The sequence below is a fragment of the Nicotiana attenuata genome, chromosome 2 (genome assembly GCF_001879085.1).
Source record: "Nicotiana attenuata strain UT chromosome 2, NIATTr2, whole genome shotgun sequence".
Lineage (NCBI taxonomy): Eukaryota > Viridiplantae > Streptophyta > Magnoliopsida > Solanales > Solanaceae > Nicotiana > Nicotiana attenuata.
In genome coordinates, this window is record NC_031990.1 from 77,357,216 (window position 1) to 77,381,800 (window position 24,585).

General features: G+C 38.6%; 2 protein-coding genes across 2 annotated transcripts; both read right to left on the bottom strand.

Moving 5' to 3' along the window:
* LOC109221304 lies at positions 11,889 to 12,685 on the bottom strand. The gene is made up of 4 exons (XM_019385768.1): positions 12,631 to 12,685; positions 12,319 to 12,575; positions 12,088 to 12,232; positions 11,889 to 11,995 (listed from the first exon to the last, which is right to left on the bottom strand). The coding sequence occupies exons 1-4, from the start codon at positions 12,683 to 12,685 to the stop codon at positions 11,889 to 11,891; spliced, it is 564 nt and encodes a 187-aa protein (XP_019241313.1).
* On the bottom strand, positions 18,157 to 19,107 carry LOC109221308 (cation/calcium exchanger 1-like). The gene has a single exon (XM_019385778.1). It carries the CDS (start codon positions 19,105 to 19,107, stop codon positions 18,157 to 18,159), a length of 951 nt encoding a protein of 316 aa, XP_019241323.1.

The following is a 24,585-nucleotide window of genomic DNA, read 5'->3' on the forward strand; positions in this document are numbered from 1 at the left end:
CTACTTCTGCTTATATGGTTGAGTCTATTTCTCTATGCATGCTAGACTAGGACATGTTAATGTCACATATATAAAGAAAATGCAGTCACTAGGATTAATATCTTGTTTAGACTCAAATAATATTAACAAGTGTGAAATATGTGCTGAAGCTAAAAGTACTAGAAAGACCTGTTTTTCCGTAAATAGAGAAACTCAATTGTTATCTTTAATTCACACTGATTTAGGCGACTTGAAGCAGACTATGACTAGAGATGGTAAAAGATATTATGTAACTTTTATTGATGATATTTCTAGATATACTAAGTTGTATTTGCTTAGAAATAAAGATGATGCATATAATACTTTTATTTCTTATAAAACTGAGGTTGAAAATTAACTTAGTAGAAAATTCAAGAGAATTAAATCAGATAGAGGTGGAGAATATTTATCTTTAAATGATTTTTGTGAAAAGAATGGAATAATTCATGAAATAATTCCGCCTTATTCACCTGAGTCAAATGGAGTAGCTGAAAGGAAGAATAGAACATTGAAAGAGATGATGAACTACCTGTTAGTTAGTTCTAATGCTCCTGATAACATGTGGAGTGAAGCTATTTTATCTGCATGTCACTTACAAAATAGAATACCACATAGAAGAACTGGCAAACCTCCGTATGAATTGTGGAGGGGCTATAAACCTAACTTGAAATATTTACAAGTGTGGGGGTGCCTTGCTAAAGTTCTTTTGCCTGGACCTAAAAAGAGAAAAATAGGTTCTAAAATTTTTGATTGCATGCTTATTGGATATGCTGAACATAATACTGCATATAGATTTCTTGTTTTAAAAAGTGATGTGCTTGATTGCAATACTATAATTGAGACAAAGAATGCAGAATTCTTTGAACATATTTTTCCACTATCTGATAAAATTTCTCATACACCTGTTGAAACAAATAGTGAAATTACCTCTAATGAGGAATTGAGAAGGAATAAAAGGCCTAGGAAAGAATATTTTTTATATGGAAATTTTCAAACATTTCTTGTCGATAATGAACCATCAAATTATTTTGAAACTATATCTTCTTCAGATGCTAAATATGGAAAGAGGCAATAAAAGTTGAAATTGATTCTATTAAGAAAAATAATAAATGAATTTTAACTGATTTACCTCCTGGTGCAAAGCCTATTGGTAGTAAATGGATTTTCAAAAAGAAATTTAATCCCGATGGATCTTTAGATAAATATAAAGCTCGGTTAATAGCAAAAGGTTTTTCTCAAAAACAAAATCTCGATTATTTTGATACATTTGCACCACTGACTAGAATTTCTTCTATTCGAATTTTAATTGCCTTATTCCACCAAATGGATGTGAAAACTGCTTTTCTAAATGGTGATTTAGAAGAAGAGATTTATATGGTTCAACCTGAAGGCCGTGTCATTCCTGCACAAGAAAATAAAGTTTGTAAATTAATTAAAAATCTCTTTATGGCCTTAAACAAGCTCCTAAGCAGTGGTATGAGAAATTTGAACAAGCCTTACTGAGAGACGGTTTTTCTTCAGTTGAGGTGGATAAATGTGTTTATGCTAAAGTGGTAGACAATGATTATGTGATAATATGTCTATATGTTGATGACATGCTTATATTTGGTACAAGTTTAAATATTGTGCAAAGTACTAAACTATTTTTGTCTTCTAACTTTGATATGAAAGATCTGGGTGAAGTAAATATGATATTGGGAGTTAAAGTGATAAGGAGTGAAGATGGCATAATGTTGTCACAAGAACATTATGTTGAGAGACTTCTTAAGAAGTTTGAATATTTTAATGTCACATCTGTGAGCACTCCTTTTGATGCTAACTCTCAGTTGAAAAAGAATAATGGTGACCCAGTTGCTCAGTCTAAATATGCTCAGATTATTGGGAGTCTGATGCATTTAATGAATTTTACAAGGCCTGATATAGCCTATGCGGTGTGTAGACTGAGTAGATATACTCATAATCCCAACAGAGAGCATTAGTCAGCATTAGATAGACTAATGAAATATTTGAGAGGAACCATGAATTATGGTATCTTATATAGTGGATTTCCTTCTATTTTAGAAGGGTACAATGATGCAAACCGGATCTCTGATTCAGATGAGACAAAATTCACTAGTGGTTATGTATTCACCTTTGGTGGTGGTGCAATATCGTGAAAATCAGCTAAACAGACGATCATTGCTAGATCGACTATGGAATCAGAGTTTGTAGCTCTGGAGTTAGCTGGTTCACAGGCTGAGTGGCTAAGAAACTCCTTAGCTAATATCCCTTTAATAAAGGACGTATTGCCTCATGTGTCTATACATTGTGATTGCCAGGCGGGAATAGCTATAACAAAGAATAAATCATATAATTGTAAAAGTAGACACATGAAATTGAGACATGATGTCATAAAGCAGCTGCTGAAAGATGAAATAATTTTCATTGATTATGTGAAGTCAGAAGTTAATTTGGCCGATCCTCTGACTAAACCTGTGGGAAGAAAATTAATTTTTCAAACCTCTAAAGAGATAGGGTTAAGGCCGACGTGTTATCAATAGAGATGGTAACCCAACCTATGTGATTGGAGATCCCATGAAGTAGGTTCATATGGGTAATAACAAGTCGATATTGGCACTGAAGTACTAAAAGAGAGTGCTTGACTGCTACTAATTGAGAGGCTGAGTTATAACTCTTAATGAAATTCATAGTCCTTATGGATGGTGTATTTAAAAGCAGTATACACTTGATGAATTCACCTATATGAGAGTGGAGTGGGCCGCTCCTATGAGATTTTGGCCTAGTCTCTAGAGCTCTCGTGAATAACCAAGCACGTGCATGGCCTATTGGGCGCAAAACCGCGTTGAACAGCAAAATTACCGGGGGTCGAAATGTGATTGATAAAATCTCTGACTTACAATAAGAATTATTGGTTCATAGAAATATTATATTTCACCAGTAATTCTATAAGTTAAACTTTATTGATCTAAGTTTGGTTCATAGTCCAAAAGACACCAAACCTATTGCATTTGGACCATACAAATCCAGCTAATCTTACTCCTCTTTGTATGAATTTTTTTGAAAATATGTGGGGGAACTGTTGTGATATTTCCCAAAAATGGACAAATGTCCATCCATGTGGCAACTTGCATGGGAAGTTCAATACAAGTGTCATACACTTGGCATGCCCTAAGCCTCTCAATTAGCCTATAAATAGGCCTTCAAAATAGCTATCATGTATCAGCACATTTTTTTACTTTGCCTCTTTCGTTCCTTTTCTTCCTCCTTAAAACATTTATAGTCTACTTTGTTTTGTTCCCTCTTTTAAAATAGCTGGATTTGTAATTTACTATTTTGTTGATTTCTGTATCCTCCCTAATAGAGGTAGGCTTGTTTAATCCTGGAGAGATATTTCACATTGTTAAAATAGTTTCTTAGGACAATGCCCAGCACGACTCAAGCCAATTCATGTATTTCCGCTCACAAATAATATTATTGCAGTATTATTATTATCGTTACTTTTCGGTGTCATTTCTCTACACCCATTAATGTCAAACGTTGCACAATATAGTTTGGTGACAGTTTGAACTCCTTTGGCAGTATTACCAAAAGTCACAATTTTTGTATCTCTGTGAACATCACCCATGCGGCTCTGTAAAATATGGACATAATTGCCGTTATTTTCATATAGCAAAGTATTCATGTTAAATGCGTAAAGGCACTTTTGTTTGCATCCACATTCATATTGTTCCTCTATGAATTTTCTCATTCTAGTTTAGTCTCCATAAAATAGATGTTAAGATGAACATATAAAATAAATTTAAACTCCTTTAGATTGTTGATAAACTGTGTTCAAAATCAGAAAATCAACGAAGGAAAATACGTTAGTTAATAAACAAAATTTAAAATAATTCTGAGCCCACAAGTTTCTTGTATTTCCTTCAGAAATTTAATCCCCTCACTGTTGCCCAAGGTTATGGATTACTTCCTCCCATGATAGAACGGATAAACTATTTTGTAATAGTGGCAATCGAAATTATAGAACTTCAGTGAACTCAACAAACGAAGCTAATCACACCTGACACTTTATTTATTTGGAAAAACAATGCAACAATGTAGAAATTAAAGAGAGTGAAGTTTTCCAGATTTTTTCTGTATATAAAAATGAGGCGAAGCCTCTAAATTTATAGACAATCAAAGGGTGAGATTAAGAGGTGCAATCCAAGAGGCGACTCTTTTATTTCCCATTTACACCCCTTGGAAAAACCCAACAGGCATATCTATTGAATTAACCTCATACTATAAAACTTTTGTCCATCATTCTCCATTTTGTGATATTGGTAGTGCGCCATCTATTGCGCGTTTGTTGTAACAGGAAACTTTAAAGGAAAGTTTTAAGCATAATTATGGAAACGTGGGAAAAGAAATTTGAAGCATTTTCACAGTATGAGTTGACCATTAATTAATTGTTTACATAAATTAATACAGTTGAATTTATACGTGATTTCTAGACAAGTGAATTAATTTGATCCTGGAATAATAAAAGAATTGAAAAATATGCAATACTTAGCCTTGAGATGAAGATCAAATAGCAGAAACAGTAGTTCCGGGAGCAAGGCTTCCGGGCATAACAACAACGAAATCAAAAAGTAAGAAGGTAAAGTTGAATAAAGGCCAAATACATATAGAGCCCATTAAACTTGGCCCAATTTTTCATTTTGGCACTCTAACTAACTCTTGTTCCATTTTGGCCTCCAACCCTAATTTTTGTGTTCCACTTTAACACAATGCTGACTAGATTTAGTGTGTGATTTGCCTCACCCTTTAGGCACGTGAGGGATATTTTTTCAGCCAAATTTCATACTCTCAACGTAGAGGCGGATCTAGAATTTAAATCCTATGGATTCAATTTTAATATTTTTAACATTGAACCCATTATATTTTTAAAGTTATGGGTTTATATCTATTTTTTTTATAATTTTAATAAAATTTTACATACAAATTTTTACTCCGCGTCGAAAGTTATGGGTTCAGTTGAACCCGTAGTTATTACTGAAAATATATATATAAAAAATATTTTTTACACGGAAGGAGGGCAGAAAAAACAAAAAAGATTATCATTTGAAATTACAAAAAAACAATTGTAGGGGGGGGGGGGAATGGGATGGGGGTAGCAGCTGGATATTTGTCCGTGCTGCATTTTTACCTGGGATAAAAGTTTTTGTGTCAAAGTGGAACAAAAGAACCCATTATACTTTTAAATGTTATGGGTTTATATCTATTTTTTTTATAATTTTAATGAATTTTTACATACAAATTTTTACTCCGCGTCGAAAGTTATGGGTTTAGTTGAACCCATAGTTATTATTGAAAATATATAAAAAAGTATTTTTTCCATGGGATGTGGGCAGAAAAAACGAAAAAAAATAACAATTTGAAATTACATAAAAAAAAAAGTAAATTTTTTTTTGCGCGGGGGTGGGGGGGCAGTGGGGTGGGGGTAGCAGCTGAAATGCACGTGCTGCATTTTTACCTGGGAGAAAAAAATTTGTGTCAAAATGGAACACAAAAATTGGGGTTGGAGGGCCAAAATGGAACAAGAGTTAGTTAGAGTGCCAAAATGAAAAATTGGGCCAAGTTTAATGGTCTCTATATGTATTTGGCCTTGAATAAAGCTTTGAATAGGTTATAGCATAAGTTTGCTAGAAAATTCCTCTCTTTACAATGATAACAAATCTCACTATTTATAGGTGCACCTAGGGAACAAGTTCCTAGGATCATGCCCCTCTTTAATGTCAATTATGAGGGTCATTGAAGATTGTGCAATGGCGGACATGAATGACAATTTCTTTGTAACGGGAGGTGTATTAAATGCTGCAGAGTATTCTCCATTAAACGCTATCGGGTGGCTGGAATTTTTGCATCTTTATGAGCATCATTCTTTTTGATAACAAAAGGAATAGTTGTCTTCGATTTTAGCTACCCTCTGCCTCCGGTTCCACATGTCACTCTCTTACGTAATTCCTTAGCATGGCATATTTTACCCTATACAGATAGTCCCGCTGCTTTTTGATGACATAACTTTTTGTCACCAGGAAGTTGGTAGAAACGTTCCTTTTGGCGGGAATTTCACTGACCCCCTCTAAGAGACTTCTGATGGTTGATTAGATGCACGTCTCTCCGCATTTAATGAACCGAACACACGTTATTCTAGGATTCAGCATAACATTTGCTAGCTATCGAGGTAATTATGGCCACGAATTTAGCCGCCTAAACCTTTAATTATACGTATATGCTTCTTTAATTTTACACTTCATAACATTCTGAATTTTCTAAGACTTTCTTTACTAAACTCACCTTCCGACTTCAACCTTTCCTCAACTTCCTTCTTTGAGAGAAAAAACTCTTTCACTGATAAGAAATGGCCTCCTCTTCAAGAAAACCTAATTCTTCAAAGAACAAAGGCAAAGCTGACGATGATGTTTCCCCTACGGTGAGTACCATTGTCCCAAAGAGCCTAACTACCACCAAAGATTTCGAAGAGAAGTTTACTTCTGCTAACTCTCGTACATGGGCCGTTGGCAAATACCCTTCTTCCATCCATCCTTCCGGTATTCCAGCTGTGAAGGAAGATTGTCGTTGCCAGGATTTAGACATTATCGCTCCTGATCTGGTGGAGCTGGTAACCCCACCCAATGAGGGATTTACATACTTTTACACGTATTCTTTTACTTTTAGAGCGTTTTCTCTTAGTGGGGAGCTTGGTTTCGTTATTGCGGAGTTCAGTCTCTACTTTCAGGTGTGTTTGGATCAAGTAAGTCCTTCCGTGGGAGAACGATTGCTTGTCTTCCGCGCCTGTGCCAAGAGGGAGAGGAGCTATCCCTGGCTCACGTGATGAACCTCTATTCTGCCAAAAACTTCCGTGGGGAATGATAAACTTCACCAAATGTGGCCACCATGCCCTTCTATCTAGCATGGATGATGAAAACGACCGTGGTAGAAATTGCCAACTCCCATTGCTTGATCCCCGTCGCTGCGCCCCGTACCGTGAGACTAAGTACCGGGCCCCTGCCGTCTTCACTTGATGAGTAACCAATAACCAGCACTGCATTTTCCGCAACTGCTTCTTACCCTTTCACACCATCACCTTCTTCACCCATTCTTCCATCAACAACTGCTACATCATCTCCACTAGCCGCATCTGTTCGAGAAGAGCATGTTCCTCCTCCCTAGTCCCCAGTTCATAGCAATTTGGGGCAAAATTATGCCGCCCCATCAGAAGATCCGCAAAGGAGGAGGAGCGTTACTCTCTCGGTCTCTACCGGGTGCAACCTGTTATCCCAGCTGGTGGAACTTGCTAACTATCTGAAGCCTTTTGCTTCAGAAAAAGATTGGGAAAAGATACAGGCTCTCTCGGGAGAGTGCTTGTTGAATAATGCCATGCACAACGCCGCAGCGGTATATTGTTCTTTTCCTTTGTTATTTCTTCTATCTTTGATTTAGTATTATTTTTGAATTAGCTTTTCATGTTTCGCAGGTCAATTTCCTTGCTTCTGAGGGCCTTCAGAGGTTGATTCGGGAAAAGGAGGAACTTACCTCCGAGCAGGATCCACTTTTGGTCGAGCGAGACCAAACCGCTACTCGCCTCTCAGAACTAGAAACTAAAGCTGTTAGGGCTATTGTGTTGGAGACTCGTTTGCAGCAAAGCGAGCAAGAAGTAGAAACCCTTAGCCAAGAGATTGCCCTGCCGAGGGTTCAATTTAAAGAGGCTAGGGCCAAATGGGTTGAAGTTCATAGTGTCATTCTTGCTGCATCAGATCGCGAGGCTGCCTTCGCTGAAAGATTGACCAAATTGGAGGCATCGTCTAACTCAAAACCCGAAGAGTTTATTGTTGCTAGGGTGAAATATGCCCAGTTGGAGGAGAAGTACAAGAGGACTATCGATTATAACAGACTTTTCAGTTCTACTGTCCGCGATCTCGATGTTAGCCTCCGGTCCATGAGGTCCGCGTAAGAGAATCTTTCTGCCAAGGTTGAGCAACTTAAAGAAGAGCTTCAGCGCCGAGCGGCTTTCCTCATAATTGAGAAAATGCATTCCATGCTTAGTATGAGGAGAGAAACCTTGGAAGAGGCTAAAGCGGGTGTCAGAGATTTTGGTGCCGAAATTGCTAAGGCCCTTGAGTTGGAGTTAGATGCAAAGAGGTCTTCCAGTCAGGCCTGATGCTACCGATTCTTCTGGTTCCGGTTCTAAGTTCTCGTGAACTGGAGAGGAGCCGTAAGGTGATGATGTTGAGGTCCAAGGTGATGATGGCCAAGATATCGAACCGGCAGCGAATCTACCTACTTCTTCTAGGGGCGCATATGCTTCTCTTCCTCTGGGTTGCGGAGATGCAGCAGTTTAACTTTTCCCTTCTTTTCCCAACTTTCGTACCTGTGCCGTTTTGGAACATTTATTGTGAATAAAAACATCTTTTGCTCAAGTATTGCATGAGTCTTTCTGCATTCTTTTGTTTGAACATTTATGCAAGTTTTAATCTTTGCATTCTTTTTTGCTTAAGTGTTTTGCGCAAGTTTTGCTATTTGCGTCTAGTTATGTAAGCTATTGGTGTATTTTTCCCCAAAAGCATTTAGATTTCGAGCACAAGTTCTTCCGAAATCAGCCCTTTATCGTGAGGGTTCCTATAAGAGAGGGCCCTCTTATGTTTACGGTGGTCTTGAAGAGGACATCTCTTATTCATTAAAGCACTAGCATTTGAAGTGTTGTTTAACTTTCAGATGACAAAATCAATTCATCTCTCAGACAATAAACAAGATAGAAATAAAGAAACTTTACTTTATTCCTTTCATTTTCAAAAAGTACATGAGCATTCACTATGCTAAAAAGAGATTGCCATTTCTTGTGGCTAACTTGTACAACTTGTTTCTACGGGGCTGGCCGCACAGTCCCCGATCTCGATGATACAGCTATGTTTTTGGTTTTCGTTTTCAAGTCAATGTGGCAGTCATTGTTTCCGTATCCTCATATCATTCTCCCCTAGTGTTCGAATGCGAAGGAAGTGAATCAGAATACTAGAAGTTTTGCATCTTCGAGGATTACACTAAATAATTTATTACACTAAATAATTTCTTGATGACCTTCAGTTTGGTAACAAACTTCACTTCCCCTTAGGAATTTATGATATCGATCCAAAGACTATCTAACAATCCCCTAGTGGTTTGCACTTTTGTACGGTCGGGTAACCTTTGCTTGATAGCAAACTTAATTTCCCACTGGGAATTTTGCTATCGAGCAAAATATTATCTAACCGTTCCGAAGTGGTTCTTCGCTTGCGTGTCTTGCTATTTGTAAGGCCCCGTGAAAATTTCTACTCAAAACCCGAGAGCTCGTAGTGCCAAGTTAGGAATACGTGTTAGAAATTTGTAGAATTCTTCGCGGCGAGCTTGCGATCCACGGTTCGGACCTTTTGGACTGATCTATGCATTAAAAGTTGAGGAATAATGTTTTCTAGAAAAGTGCATTTATGCGGTCCATTATGCGGTCGCATAATAGCTATGCGGACCGCATAATCGCCGCAGAGTCAGTCAGTTTGATGGTAATTTTGAGGTCAACTATGCGATCGCATAACCAATATGCGGGCCGCATAGTCATCGCATAATCCCTTGGAATTTTGCGAGGGGTAGTTCTGCGATGCGACCGCAGAACAGGTATGCGGACCGCATTTCTGTCGCATACTCGGGCAGTTTGCTCAGGTTCTTGAAGCCATTTTTGCGGTCCATTTTGCGGGCCGCATGTCAATTATGCGATCGCATATGCGACTGCAGATCTGAGTCGGGGCTCCAGATTTTTAAATTTTAAACCCGACCCCCTGTCGTTATATCTTATGCAATGGCTCATTTTGAGCCTATTTCCTGGTGCTTTTAGAGTGAGAAAGAGGATCTAAGAGAGAGGAAGTGCCTTTCATAAAAAATTGCTCCACAAATTCTTGTTAAAACATTGAAGATATTCAAGTGAGGCACCTAAATCTTCATCCCAGGAGGTAAGACTTCATCACCTCAGCTCTTAATTTTAAACATAGCTATAAGGGGTCAGTAGTGGGGTAATTCTTGGGGGTAAGGGTGATTACATGGCATGCATGTGTTCTTAGAAGATATGAGGAAATTATAAATAGAGAGGCATGGGGAACGGGTTGGTGTAATCTTGCATAAAAGGACCGTAAGCCCTTAATGAACACTCAATGCTTGATAAAATGCTCAAGTGAGCTAAGATTATGATCTTTTCCTGATTATGGGTTCAATTGTGCTACAATGCTTAAATAGATTGAAGTTGCGAACATTCCGAAACATTATAGGATTAAGGAAAGCTAAATTAAGGTATGTATGGCTAAAACCCCGTCTTTTTAGAAATTGAGCTCCGTTGGTGTTCGTGTAAATGCGGTAAGATTAAAGTTGGATTGTTGTATTGATTGTTATTTCACATGAATTGGTGTTACAACTTTATATACGTGAAATGCGTGTCTCAATATGATCAATGTGCTATTCTTGATAACTTGAAAAGGTGCGAAGAATATGAATCATGTATTGAAATGCTATTATTGAAGTTGCGTTTGTTGTGCCATCTATGTGAAGTTTTATCTATGCTTACAATCTAAATTGCTCTTGTGTGCACCTATTATCCTAAATTGCAAAGCTAACATTGAAATTGGGAATGATGTGAAATGTGGCCTAGTGCCAAAAATGATGTGATAATTGTGGCCCCAAGTGCCTATGAAATGATATATGTGAAACGAGATGATTAATGAGAAGGGAACAACGCCTTGGTAAGGCGACCTAGTCGATCAGGCCGAGATCAGATGCCATGCCGCACACATGGTGCTATTTTGCTGATATTGAATTCCGGAAAAAGGAAACTAAGATTTGTGATTGAGGTATATGTCTCAAATGAGGCAACCTAGCCGATCGGGTCGACATCGGACTCCACTCAAGATAGCAGTGGTATTGTAAAAATGATGAAAAGTATGAAATGCCCCAAACTAAAAGCAATGGAAAATTTTGTGAAAGTTGTATGATCTTTTATTTGATGATATGGTGATCGTACTAAGCTTTCGAATTGTACTTGTGATTTCCTTATTCTTGTATGAAATTTCTTTCTAACTAAATGGTGTTTAGTTATACATACTAGTACTATTCCATGGTATTAACGTCCTTTTTGCCGAGGGCGCTTCATTTTTAAATGAATGTAGGTGGCTCTATAGCGGACAATGCCGATCGCGCGTAGCGGAGTGTCCTCCTCTCGAAGTCTTGGTGAGCCCCTTTTTCCTTCAAGGGGTTATGATGTACATCTTTTGTTGTAGACTTCCACTTTTGAGGTATAGACGGGGCCTTGTTGCCGGCATTGTCATAATTCGTCTTTTGTATCCATAGAGGCTCCGTAGACGTTTGTGTGGGTTATATATGGGTGTTGGATGGGTTAATGAGCTGTGTTGTAACTCTATACTCTAGTTCATCTAAACTATAACTGTATGAAATCTTGGAAACTTATCCATGATTTAAGGTTTGTGATATAAAAATGAACTATCAATGTTGAATGTTCGAGTTTGCATGGTTTTATTAATCGTATTGAGTTGGGTTGAAAGTGTTAATAAGGCTTGCTCAGTTGGGTTCACTCGATTGAGCGCCGGTCGCGCCTCCCGAGGTTGGGGCGTGACACTATTAAAGGTCTTATTTCTGCTGTTGAAACCTTCTTTGTAGTTTGCTTTCCGTTGATGCCTCGTTAAATACCTCACGAGAAAAACTCAATTGGGACAAAAACTGAACGAAGGGAAAAGTGCTGCACATACTTTCAGTACAAGTGATGTTCATCAGCAATAATATCTCTTGAGGTGTGTCACATTCTAGTGGCTTGGCAACGTTTCTCCGTTCTGATTCTCCAACTCATACGAACCATTCCCGGTGACAGCTGAAACCCGGTAGGGGCCTTCCCAGGTTGGACCTTGCTTCCCTGCATTGAGTTCCCGGGTGTTTTGAGTTACTCTCCATAGAATCAATCTCCTACTTTGAAATAACGGAGGTTGGCTCTTCAATTATAATAACCTTCCATTCTCTTGTTTTGGGCTACCATTCTTATATGCACCAAGTCCCTGCGTTCATCGAGTAGCTCCAAGTTGATTAACATTGCTTCATTGTTTGTCTCTTCATTTGCTTGGAAATATCTCAAGGTGGGATCCCCTACTTCCACCTGGATTAAGGGTTCTGATCCGTACACAAGGGAAAAAGGAGTTTCTCCTGTGCTTGATTTGGCCGTTGTTCGGTACGCCCATTTACTTTGGCCGCTTCCAACCACTTCTTGAGATTCTGTATAATCACTTTGTTCGTTGATTCCGCTTGACCATTTGCGCTTGGATGATAGGGCGAAGATTTGATTCTTTTGATTTTCAAGTCTTTAAGAAACTTTGTGAGCTTTGCGCCTATAAATTGTGGCCCGTTATCGCAGGCTATCTCTTTTGGCATTCCAAATTTGCAAATTATGTCCTCCCGCAAGAAATCCACCACCTCACGTTCGCCGATCTTCTGATAAGGACCTACTTCAACCCACTAAGAAATAGTCAGTTAAAATTAAAATAAATCTTACCTTACCAAAGGCCGGCGGTAGTGGTCCGACGATATCCATTCCCAATTCGTAAACGGCCATGGAGATAGAACTGAGTGTAATAGTTATGCTGGTTGATGTACCAATGGTGCGTAGCGTTGACACTCATCGCATTTTTGCACGAAAGCTTTGGCGTCTTGTTCCGTTCAAGACCAATTGTATCCTTTCCTTATCAATTTTAATTATAAGGAATCTGCGCCCGAATGATTTCCACATATCCCTTCATGGACTTCTCGCATAACATAGTTAGCTTCAGAGGCTCCTAAGCATCGGGCCAGCGGGCCTTGAAAGGATTTCCTGTATAGTTGGCCTCCTTTGAAGCTATACTGTGTTGCTTTGGCACGCAGCGCCCGAGATGCCTTGGAGTCTTCATGCAATTTCCCGTGTTCGAGATAATCAATGATCTCATTCCTCCAGTCCTAGACCAAATTGGTCGTATTTATCTCATAGTAGCTATCCGCATCCAGAACCGAGTGCATGATTTGCAATACCGTCCCGAAATCTGATCCCTTCACTTCCGTTGATGAACCGAGGTTAGCTAGTGCATCCTCTTCTGCGTTTTCTTCCCTTGGGATATGCGTAATTGACCACTCCTGAAATCGAGCAAGCAGAGCCTGAACCTTCACCACGTATTGTTGCATGCGCTCCTCTTTGGTTTCAAAGATCATGTAGACCTGATTTACCACCAGCTGGGAGTCACATTTTACTTCTATGACCTCGGAATCTAGTCCTCGGGCCAATTCGAGTCCTGCAATCAAAGCTTCATACTCTACTTCGTTGTTAGTCAAAGGGACTGTTCTTATGGCCTGCCTTAGGGTTTCTCCCGAAGGTGTAGTTAATATTATGCCAAGCCCGGACCTCTTTACGTTGGAAGAACCGTCCATAAATAAGGTCCAAACTCCCGATGTCGATTCTGACACCATCACTGCTTCTTAGGTTGCCAAAGGCAACAATCCCGGACTAAAATCAGCCACAAAGTCAGTTAACACTTGTGACATAATCGCAGTCCTAGGTTTATACTCTATGTAGAATTCATTCATTTCAGCGGCCCATTTGGCCAATCTACCCTAGAGTGAATAGGATATTCCGCAGGGGAAAGGTTCTCACCACAACTATTGGGTGACATTGGAAGTAAGGCCTCAGCTTTCGAGCGGCAGCTATGAGAGCTAAGGCCAGCTTCTCCAAATGCAGGTAGCGAGTTTCCGCTTCCATTAAAATTCTACTAACATAACAAATGGGAGATTGCATACCTTCGTCCTTATCGACTAAAACGGCACTTACTGCTACCTCCGAGACTGCTAGGTAGATTAACAATTTTTCACCTTCCTCCAGCTTGGATACTAACGGAGGGCTTGACAAGTACCTTTTCAAATCTCTCAAAGCCTGCTGGCAATCTGGGGTCCATTCGAAGTTGTTTTTCTTTTTGAGTAGCGCGAAGAAATGGTGGCATTTCTTTGATGATCAGGAAATGAACCTTCTCAAAGCGGCCAATCTCCCTGTGAACCTTTTAACTTCTTTCATGCTTGATAGCTGATCCGGGATGTCTTCGATGTCTTTGATCTTATTGGGATTTACCTCAATCCCCCTTTGTGATACCAGAAATCCTAGGAACTTGTTAGAGCTGACCTTGAACGCGCACTTCTCGGGGTTAAGCTTCATGTTATGCTTCCTTAAGATGTCAAAAGTTTCTTGCAAATTCTTAAGGTGATCACATGTGTTCAAAGACTTAACAAGAATATCGACTATATAAACTTCCGTGGTTTTCCCTATCTGGTTTTCAAACATATTGTTTACGATCCATTGATAAGTGATTCCGGTGTTCTTTAGCCCGAAGGGCATCGCATTATAGCAATATGTGTCGTAATTCGTTATGAACGAATTTTTTTCCTGATCCTCCGGGTTCCTCTTAATTTGGTTGTACCCGGAATAAGCATCAGGGAAACTCATTAACGCATGCTCGGTCGTTGATCAATCATTTGATCGATGTTTGGCAGTGGGAATGAGTCCTTTGGGCACTCCTTATTCAAGTCCTTATAATCTACGAACAAGCAAAATTTATTTTCTTCTTAGGCACTACTACTACGTTAGCTTGCTAGTCGGGATACTTTACCTCTCGGATCGAACCGATATCAAGTAGGCAAGTTACCTCTTCTTTGATGAATTTATTCCTGGCCTTCATAATAGGGCATTTCTTTTGACTTACCGGAGGGATTCTTGGATCCAAGCTTAATTTGTGTACGGCCACATCCGTTGGGATACCTGTCATATCTGTATGCGAACACGCAAAACAATCGGTATTATACTTAAGAAATTCAATGAATTCATACCTGAGCTCATGATACAGTCCTGTCCCCAAGTGGAATTTCCTCTCCAATAAGAGCTTTTCAAGTAATGCAACTTGTTCGAGCTCTTCCGATGTGGACTTCGTTGCATCTGTCTCTTCTAGTACCTGGAAATATCTTGGCACCTCATAAGAGTCCGACGCTTCTTCCCCCTGGTTAACTTCACTTGATTCGGGAGTAGGCACCGGTTCCTGTAATTGCTATGCCGCATGCTCCTTCCCTTTGTTACTAGAGACCGAAATCACATTCATCTCCCTTGCTGTCGGTTGATAGCCTTTTATCTGTTTGATCCCTTCAGGAGTTAGGAATTTCAGCAACTGATGATATGGCTCTCATCTTGTGCAACCACGGTCTTCCTAGAATAATGTTATAACCCGTATCACCATCCACAACCTCAAAAAGGGTTGTCTTCATCACCCCCCAGCATTTGTGGGCAGCAGGATCTCTCCTCGGGTCGTTACGCTTGCGAGGTTGAATTTGGCGAGGAGTTTTGTGGCCGGAATGATGCTTTTGGTAAGTTTGACTTGCTCCAATACTCTCCATTGTATGATATTAGCCGAACTTCCTAGATCCACCAAAACACGTTTGATTTTAAAATCTAATAGATTTAAAAAATTACCAGTGCATCATGTGCGGTAGCAACAATCCGTCTGCATCTTCCTGCTTAAAAGTGATGCCGTCCTCAGCGACGTCCCGGAGCCTCTTGTCGTGGGTTACTGTTACCTTTGTCCTTTTTTTGCTACCGTGAAAGTAACTTCGTTAATCTTGTTCACCCCAAAAATCATGTTGATCGTCTGGTGTTGGGGATCTTCTCCTATTGTTCTTGGCCCGGTCACTTAAGAATTCCTTGAGATGGCCATTTTTTTTAGTAACGTCTCCACCTCTTCACGCAGATGAAGGCAGTCTCCAGTCCGGTGGCCATTCGTCCCGTGGTATTCGTACCACAAGTTAGGGTCCCTCTGGCTGGGATTGGACGTCATCGGCTTCGGGAACCGTGCTTTTTTAATGTTCCTTATAGCCGATATATACTCTACTACACTGACATTGAGTTGTATTCTGATAGTCTAGATAGGAAGGATCCCGATAACCTGACGTTTCTTTGTCTTTCAATGATCTGTTGTTCCGGCCGTGATCAATTCTTCTGTTGGTAACGAACCTATCTGTCGACCGGAAATCTCTGTCGCGTTCTTCGGCCCGTTCGTAGGGAAAAAACTAGCCCCTCGAAAACCGTCTATCTGTGTCAAAATCCTCTTTTGATTTTTCTTTATTCTTCTCTCGACCTTTTGGCGATGCCGGAAAGCTAATTTGATCATTTTCAATCCTTATCTTGACTCGTACCGGTTGTGAACATCCGCCCAAGTCGTTGCTTGGAACTCAATCAAGTTTTCCTTCACTTTTCGGGAAGCATCAGAACTTCTCGAATTTAGAACCTTGGTGAATGCTTCAGCCGCCCATTCATCCAGAACAGCCGGGAGCAACATTTCTTCCCTTCGGAACCGGGTGACGAATTCCCGTAGCAACTCGGACTCTCCTTGTGCAATTCTGAATATGTCGGCCTTTCAGGCCTGCACCTTTCTAGCCCCGGCATGGGCCTTAATAAAAGAATCCGCAAGCATCTCCAAGAAATGTATGGAATGCTCGGGCAATAGCGAATACCACGTCAAGGCTCCCCTCGTGAGAGTCTCTCCGAACTTCTTTAGTAAAATAGATTCAATCTCATGGAGAGCTAAATCGTTCCCTTTTACTGCCATTGTGTAGGTTGTAATGTGCTCCTGAGGTCCGAAGTACCATCAGATTTTGGCACATCGGGTATTTTAAACTGCTTCGGGATTTATTCTGGTGTCGCACTTGGTTTGCAAGACAACTGAGTATACTTTTTTGAGTCCGGCCCTTTCGGCACCTGCGGTGCACCTGAGATTTGATCCATGCGGGCGTTCACTTCCCTCATAAACCGTAAGCGTTCGCTTTTAAAGGGATCGCTCTCGTTGTTATGACCGAACCCGCTCCCCCCGGTCCATCAAAGCTGACCTCGCCACTCGGGATGTTGTTTTCGACCCTCTGTGTAGTTTGATTTGCACGAGCACCGGGAGGAACTGGACCTCGTCCATTCGCGTTATTGGAAGCACCCGAAAACGCCTGTTTTAGCTTTGTCATGACCTTATCATGTGGTGTGAGATGGCCTAGAATGACCTCTTGTTGCTCCTGTAGAACCTTTACTGCTTACCCTAAATGCTCCTCTTTAGAATCATCAGGGGTTGCCTCCTGAACATGACGCGAGTACCATCTGCTGTGGATCGGCGTGACATCACTCCCCTCATTGCGGGTATCGCTGATTGAATTCGCACGCTAAGGCAGGTCTCCTTGGGCCTCAAGATTGTGTGTGTTGTAACACCATTATTTGCTATTTTTTGTGATTTTTGCTAAGAACAAATTATCAAAACACGTTAGTAAATGAGGCAAGGATCAACTTAATTACACGACTGTCTAGGCCCCACGGTGGGTGCCAAACTGTTTACCCGTAAAACGGTACAGTTGAATTTAAACGTGGTTTCTAGACAAGTGAATTAATTTGATCCTGAAATGGTAAAAAAATTGAAGAAATATGTAGTAGTTCCGGGAGCAAGGTTTTCGGGCTTAACAACAACGAAATAAAAAAGTAAGAAGGTAAAGTTGCATAAAGCTTTGAATAGATCATAGCATAAGTTTTCCAGAAAATTCCTCTCTTTACAATGATAACATAGCTTACTATTTATAGCTGCACCTAGGGAACAAGGTCTTAGGATCATGCCCCTCTTTAATATCAATTATGAGGGTCATTGATGAATGTGTAACGGCGGGCATGAATGACAAATTCTTTGTAACGGATAGTGTATTAAATGCTGCATAATATTCTTCATTAAACGCTATCGGGTGGGTCATTTATTGCATCTTTATGAGCATCATTTTTTCCAGTAACAAACGGAACAGTTGTCTTAAGTTTTAGCTACCCTCTGCCTCCGGTTCCATGTGTAATTCTCTTACGCAATTACTTAGTAAAGCATATTTTACCCTGTACATTAATATTAATATTTACTTGTTGTACAAGCCATCGATTCATATAGATATCCTTGCTAATTCAGATCAAATAAGTAATTCATAAAACTTTTATTTGAAACTTCGAAATATTCCATACTAAAGACCTTTTGCAAACCTTAGGAACAAGAAGCAGAAGTAAATCGCCAAAAGTCCAACACCAAGAGAGACATCCGGTTGCATGTTTCTCTTAGGCAAAATGACAAGAGCCCAGAGCAAACCTACCATAAGAAATCCCAAAGTTTCACAAAGGAAAGGATCTTTGGGAAGCACATAAGAAGCTGGATACTCCCACCATGATGCAAACACAAGGGAGACCCCCAAACCAATCAAAGTATTGAATAATGGGCCGGCGTAACAAGCCGAAATCGCCATTTGTTGCCCATCTTTTCCACCATTCAGTGCCATGGCAACGTTAGATATCAAATCCCCAGTTGAGTTACCCCAAGCTAGGACAGTGAGACCTAAAATTGAAGGGTTTATCCCTATAATATATCCAAATGAGACGAGCAAAGAAACCAATTCCTGTGCAAGAACATATGTCCATGTAATACTCATGAGAAACCCTCCAAGGAGCCAAATCAACAAGCATTCTTTTGGAGGGCGAGATTCTTTTGTGGACAAAAATGCAAGATTCCCTAGAATAAGCCCTACTAGAACTGATGTCATGCCAATGGCTAAGCTTGTCGGGGAATCCATGCCTTCACTTGAAACAGCTACTGCCAGAATTGGTGCCAATGTTGCTGAAATTACAGCCATTGGCTTGGACCACTTGTCCTCACTAACGACAGGGATGGTCAGCCTTCTTGGCAAGTAAAGGGGAAAATCCAAAACACCAAGAAAACAATTTATGAACTTGCAGAAAGATGAGGAGGTACCAAAAATAGAGGAATTTATTACTTCAGTTTGTTTCTCATTAGGACATAATTCAGAACACTTTTCCTCATCAACACACCCTAACAATGCAACCCCAATCTCGTTATCCAGTTCATCTTCTTTGTCCGTTGAATTCACATTTTCTACTGTTTCCTCCTTACTAAAGAAATGCATGGCGCAGACCACACAAATGTAAATGACATAAATAGATGAGAAACAAATCGCTATCCACAAATTTACCCTCCCGAAAACAATGATCCCAAGGAGACATGAGAGTGAAAAAATGATGAAAAGCACATCTCTAATGAAACTTGGCTTATCAATGGTTAGCCTATGGCTTGGCGATACGACTATACTTATGACTCCCACAACGACACAAGACACGAAAAATGCACCACCTAAAACACTGTTAAGTCCAACGCCGTCACTGCTGGATCGAGTGAAGGAGATGATACTAGAGAAGACATCATTAGCACCATTTCCTAGAGGGAGAAGAGTGGTTCCAGCTATGGTAGGGGAAAGATTCATGACTTTGGATAAACCTTCAGCAGAAGGGCAGAAGTACTCAGCTGCTGTATTACCCAACAAATAAAACAGCAAAACAAGCCATAAAAGCAGAAGAGTGTACCCTAGTAGTGGAGACCAACCTAGGATGCAGTAGAAGAATTCGAGATAATTCACATACCCTTTTCCAGAGCATGAAGTGCTTGATTTTATGTAGGCACATTTAGATTGTGAATCAACTAGTTTGTATAAGTCAGAGCAGTCATTAATATTAGTTTTCGATAAATGGACGTGTGTTTGGGATTGGCTAAACCCATTGAAAGTGAGAGTGTAAAGCAAGATTACAAAGAGGAAAGAGGTGTTGAAAAATATAGAAAGAGCTGACCTGGGCTTGAAATGGAAAGGAAAAAAATCCATCAGAAAGTATGGAAGACAAGAAGAGCAGATCTACAAGAGATAAAATGGCCTCACCTTTATATGTTATTTTTAGCTAAACTAAATTAATTTATGTTAAGTTTGGGAAATTTAGTGTCCAAATGTGAACTTGATATATTCGCAACATGAAGCACACCACCAGCATAGGAGCGTGACATGAATTTTTCTTTTTTTACATTTAATTACTGTAAGTCATTGTAATTTAGTTTATTGTAATTAGTTATCTAAAAACTTGTCTTTGTATTTGTTTTTTCTATTCAGTCCTTTTGGGAACTTGAACTTGTATACTCAGTACTTGACATCACTAGTATATGTATTTTATACTTTCGTTCTTAGGACTGATATAGTCAGAAGACGTTTAGTTGGTCTTGTTTCTTGTCTTTTTAATTCAACCAGTAGTCGGACATGCGCGATGCGCGGTTATTTTAATTAAATTAAATGTGATCGGGCTTGTTTAAATATATTAGATCGTATTGTTTAATAAATTTCAATTATCGTCTTATTTGTCAATATGATATATACAATAATAAAATCTCTATTAAATTAAAGGGACTTATATAGTCATTGAATAACTTTTTTGTTCTATATTTTTGTTTATTCGAATAAAAAATATTTAGTATTTTTACATTGTTAATAGAATTTTTTATTAGCAAATTACTTTGTTTGTTTTTTTATAGCAAAATATTTTATTTTATTATTTTATAGATAATTCATAATCAATAACAAATTATTAACTACTTATACCATGTGGCTTTTTTATAGGCTACAACTTGGCTTAAGGAGAGGGTTTTTTCCTCTCCTTTTAATAATATATAGAAGATAGACATCAAATAACTTTTTTGTTCTGTATTTTTTTTTATTATATTATCCAATATTTAGTATTATATTGTTAATAGAAACTTTTATTAGCACATTACTTTATTTAAGTTATTGTTTGCTACTTTATTTTTATTATATAATAGAAGATATATTTTTTTTATTTTATATTTTATTCTATTATTCTCAATAATATTTTTTGAATAAACAAACTTTTTTGATTTATTAAAATAAAAAAATTATTTTATTTTATTTTAGTTTTTTTAAAAGAAAAAACTTTTTGGAAAACTTTTTGTTTTTTTTTAATTTTAGTCTTTTGAAAACTCCAACTTGAAACTACTATCCAATTAAATGGACAATTATTTTAAATTTTCGTTTTAATATAAAATATTTTATTTTATTATTTTATAGATATTTAAATTGAAAACCAATAGCCAATAACTAATTATTGACTAAATAACTAATTATAACTACTTATGCCATGTGATTTTTTTCTAGGCTGCCACTTGAATTGGTAATTTATTATTTCTTAATTTTGTTTTTTATATTAAAATAATTTTAAAACTCTAACTTGAAACTACTCCCCGATTTGGATGGGCAATTTTTCTTCTCTTATTTTTGTTTTTTTATTATAGCTAATTTTTTTTTTTTGCTTTTTTAATTTTAAAATAATTTTAAAAGAATAAAACTTGAAACTAGTCCCACCCAATTCTAACGGGTAGTTAATTTTTTATATATTCATATTTTTATTTTTTTAATATAGTTAATTATAAGATATCTATATTTATTAATTCAATATATATATATATATATATATATATATATATATATATATATATATATATATANTTTATTATTTTCGTTTTTTATATATATATATATATTTAAATTCAAAAATAATAACCAATAAATAATGATTAATTAAATAACTAATTAGTAACTAATTATGCCATATAGCTTTTTTTAGGCTGCCATTTGGCTTAAGACTTTTTAATAATATATAGGCTTTTTGTTTTTATTTCTAAAAAATATGGAAAAAATTTATTTTAAAAAACAAAGAAATTTGAATTGGAAGTTTTTTTTTTTTTAGTTTTTTATTTTAAAATAGTTTAAAAACTCCAACTTGAAACTACTCTCCAATTTGAGTGGAAAATTGTTTTTTAATTTATGTTTTTAATTATAAATTATTTATTTTATTGTTTTATAGATATTTAAATTGAAAATAAATAACCAATAACTAATTATTGACTAAATAACTAATTATAACTACGTTTGCCATATGGCTTTTTTCTAGGCTGCCACTTGAATTGGTTATTTATTATTTTTGAAAATTTGTTTTTTATATTAAAATTATTTTAAAACTCCAACTTGAAACTACTCCCCGATTTGAGTGGGTAGTTTTTCTTCGATTTTTTTCGTTTTTTTTATTATAGCTTATTTTAATTTTCTTTTTCTTTTTTGCTCTTTTATTTTAAAATAATTTAAAAATGACAACTTGAAACTACTCCCACCCAATTTGAATTCATAGTTAATTTCTTATATATTAATATTTTTGTTTTTTATTATTGTTAATTATAAGATATCTATATTTATTAATTCAAATAAAGTAACCAAATAATTAATATATATATATATATATATATATATATATATATATATATATATATATATATATATATATAAAAAAAATTTATTGTTATCGATATTATGTCGGTCAAATAAGGGAGGATTATGTGATGTCTGGTGGGATCGGGTTGCACGCCGCAATAACCTATATGTTGCATTTTCTTGAGCTGCGTTGTTTTTCCGGTACCCTTATTTGAACTGGTAGAGATTGGTAATTTTGGACAACACTAGTTTATTTTCGAGGTTATGGTTATCATTTCCTGTTGGCTGTTTAATTCTATATTGTATTTCAATTATTCTGTCATTATTATAGACTGCGTACAGGTTTTTGCGTAGGTGACCCGCCTTAGCCTCGTTACTACTTCATCGAGGTTAGGCTCAGCACTTACAAGTACATGGGGTTGGTTGTACTGATACTGCACTCTACACACTGTGCAGGTTTTGGAGATGGTCCCAACAGCGGCTACTAGAGAGCTCGAATCTGACAATCGTGGAGACTTGAGGCATGGTTATTCACCGCCGCAGCTCCTGGAATCCCCATCCTCTGTTTGTTTAGCTGTGAACTTTCATTCGAACATCTTGTTATTTATTTCAAACCCTTATGTGTATTACTCTAGAAGTTCGTACACTCGTGACACCAGGTTCAAGGAATTGTAATAGATATTTGGCCAGTTCAACTTCCGTGCTGTTACTTTAAGTTTATTCAGTTATCTAGTTCTTCTTTAATATCTAACTTAAACTATTAAAAGGAGTAGATTGTCCTAACGTTGGCTTGCCTAAAAGTGTAATGTTAGGCGCCATCACGGTCCCGATGGTGGGGAATCCGGGTCGTGACAAGTTGGTATCAGAGCACTAGGTTACATAGGTCTCATGAGTCACGAGAAAACTTAGTAGAGTCTGCCAGATCGGTACGGAGATGTCTGTACTTATCTTCCGGAGGCTATGGAGTTAGAAACAGTTTCATTTCTATTATTCTCTGACGTGCGATTTTATTCTATCATTGCTGATTGAACTCTTCTATTCTGTTCTCTCGCAGATGGCGAGAACGCGTACCACATCTTCAGCTGAGCAGCAGCCAGAGCCCCCAGCAGCAGCTCCTACAAGGGGCAGGGGTCGAGGTCGAGGTCATGCTAGAGGCCGAGGCAGGGGCAGAGCTCAGCCCCGAGCTCGAGCAGCAGCACCACCGGTGGAGCCTCAGGAAGAGTTTGATGAGGAGGTTCCAGCTCAGACTGTGTCTGTCGGGCCAGCTCAGGTCCCGGAGGGGTTCATCGCCACCCCAGTGCTTCAGGATACTTTAGTCCATCTAGTGGGCCTTATGGAGAGTGTTGCTCAGACCGGCACATTTTCTGTGGCACCAACCGTCTCTCGGGCTGGGGGAGGAGTCCAGACTCCCGCTACTCACACTCTGGAGCAGATGGCTCCCAATTTCAAACTCCAGCAGCCCAGCCGTGGAGGCAGTTTCGCCGGGTGTTGCAGCACAGATCGGTGATGGATCAGGTATGTCTTCTGAGGCTTTGTGGAGGTTGGATAGGTTTACAAAGCTTTTCCCAGTTCACTTCAGCGGTGCATCTTCGAAGGATCCCCATGACTATTTGGACAAGTGTCATGAGGTGTTACGGAACATAGGGATAGTGGAGACCAATGGGGTCGACTTTGCTGCATTTCATTTGTCGGGTTCCGCCAAGAAATGGTGGAGGGATTATATGTTGACCAGACCAGCTGGGTCGCCTGCTCTCTTACCTGGGACCAGTTCTCTCAGTTATTTCTTGGGAATTCCTTCCTATCACTAAGAGAGAGACTATCGGAGGTAGTTCGAGCGTCTGCAGCAGGGTTCTATGACTGTCACTCAATACGAGACTCGATTGGTGGATCTGGCTCGTCATGCTATTCTCTACTTCCCACCGAGAGAGAGAGAAGGTGAGGAGGTTTATTGAAGGACTTGTTCAGCCTATCAGATTGCATATGTCTAAGGAGACAAGGATCGAGATTTCTTTTCAGGCGGCAGCCAATGTTGCCAGGCGAGTTGAGATGGTATTAGCTCAGGGGAGTGGTCAGGGATCTGACAAGAGACCTCGTCATTCAGGTGGTTTTAGTGGTTCCTCGTCTGGAGGCAGGGGTACTTTTGGTAGGGGTCATCCTCCCAGGCCATACCATTCAGCACTTCAGACATCCCCTAGTGCTTCAATGAGTCGTGGTCATTATGTGCCTCATTCTGGGCAGCCAGCCTACAGTGCACCGCCAGCTCCTATTAGTGCACCTCCTATTCAGAGT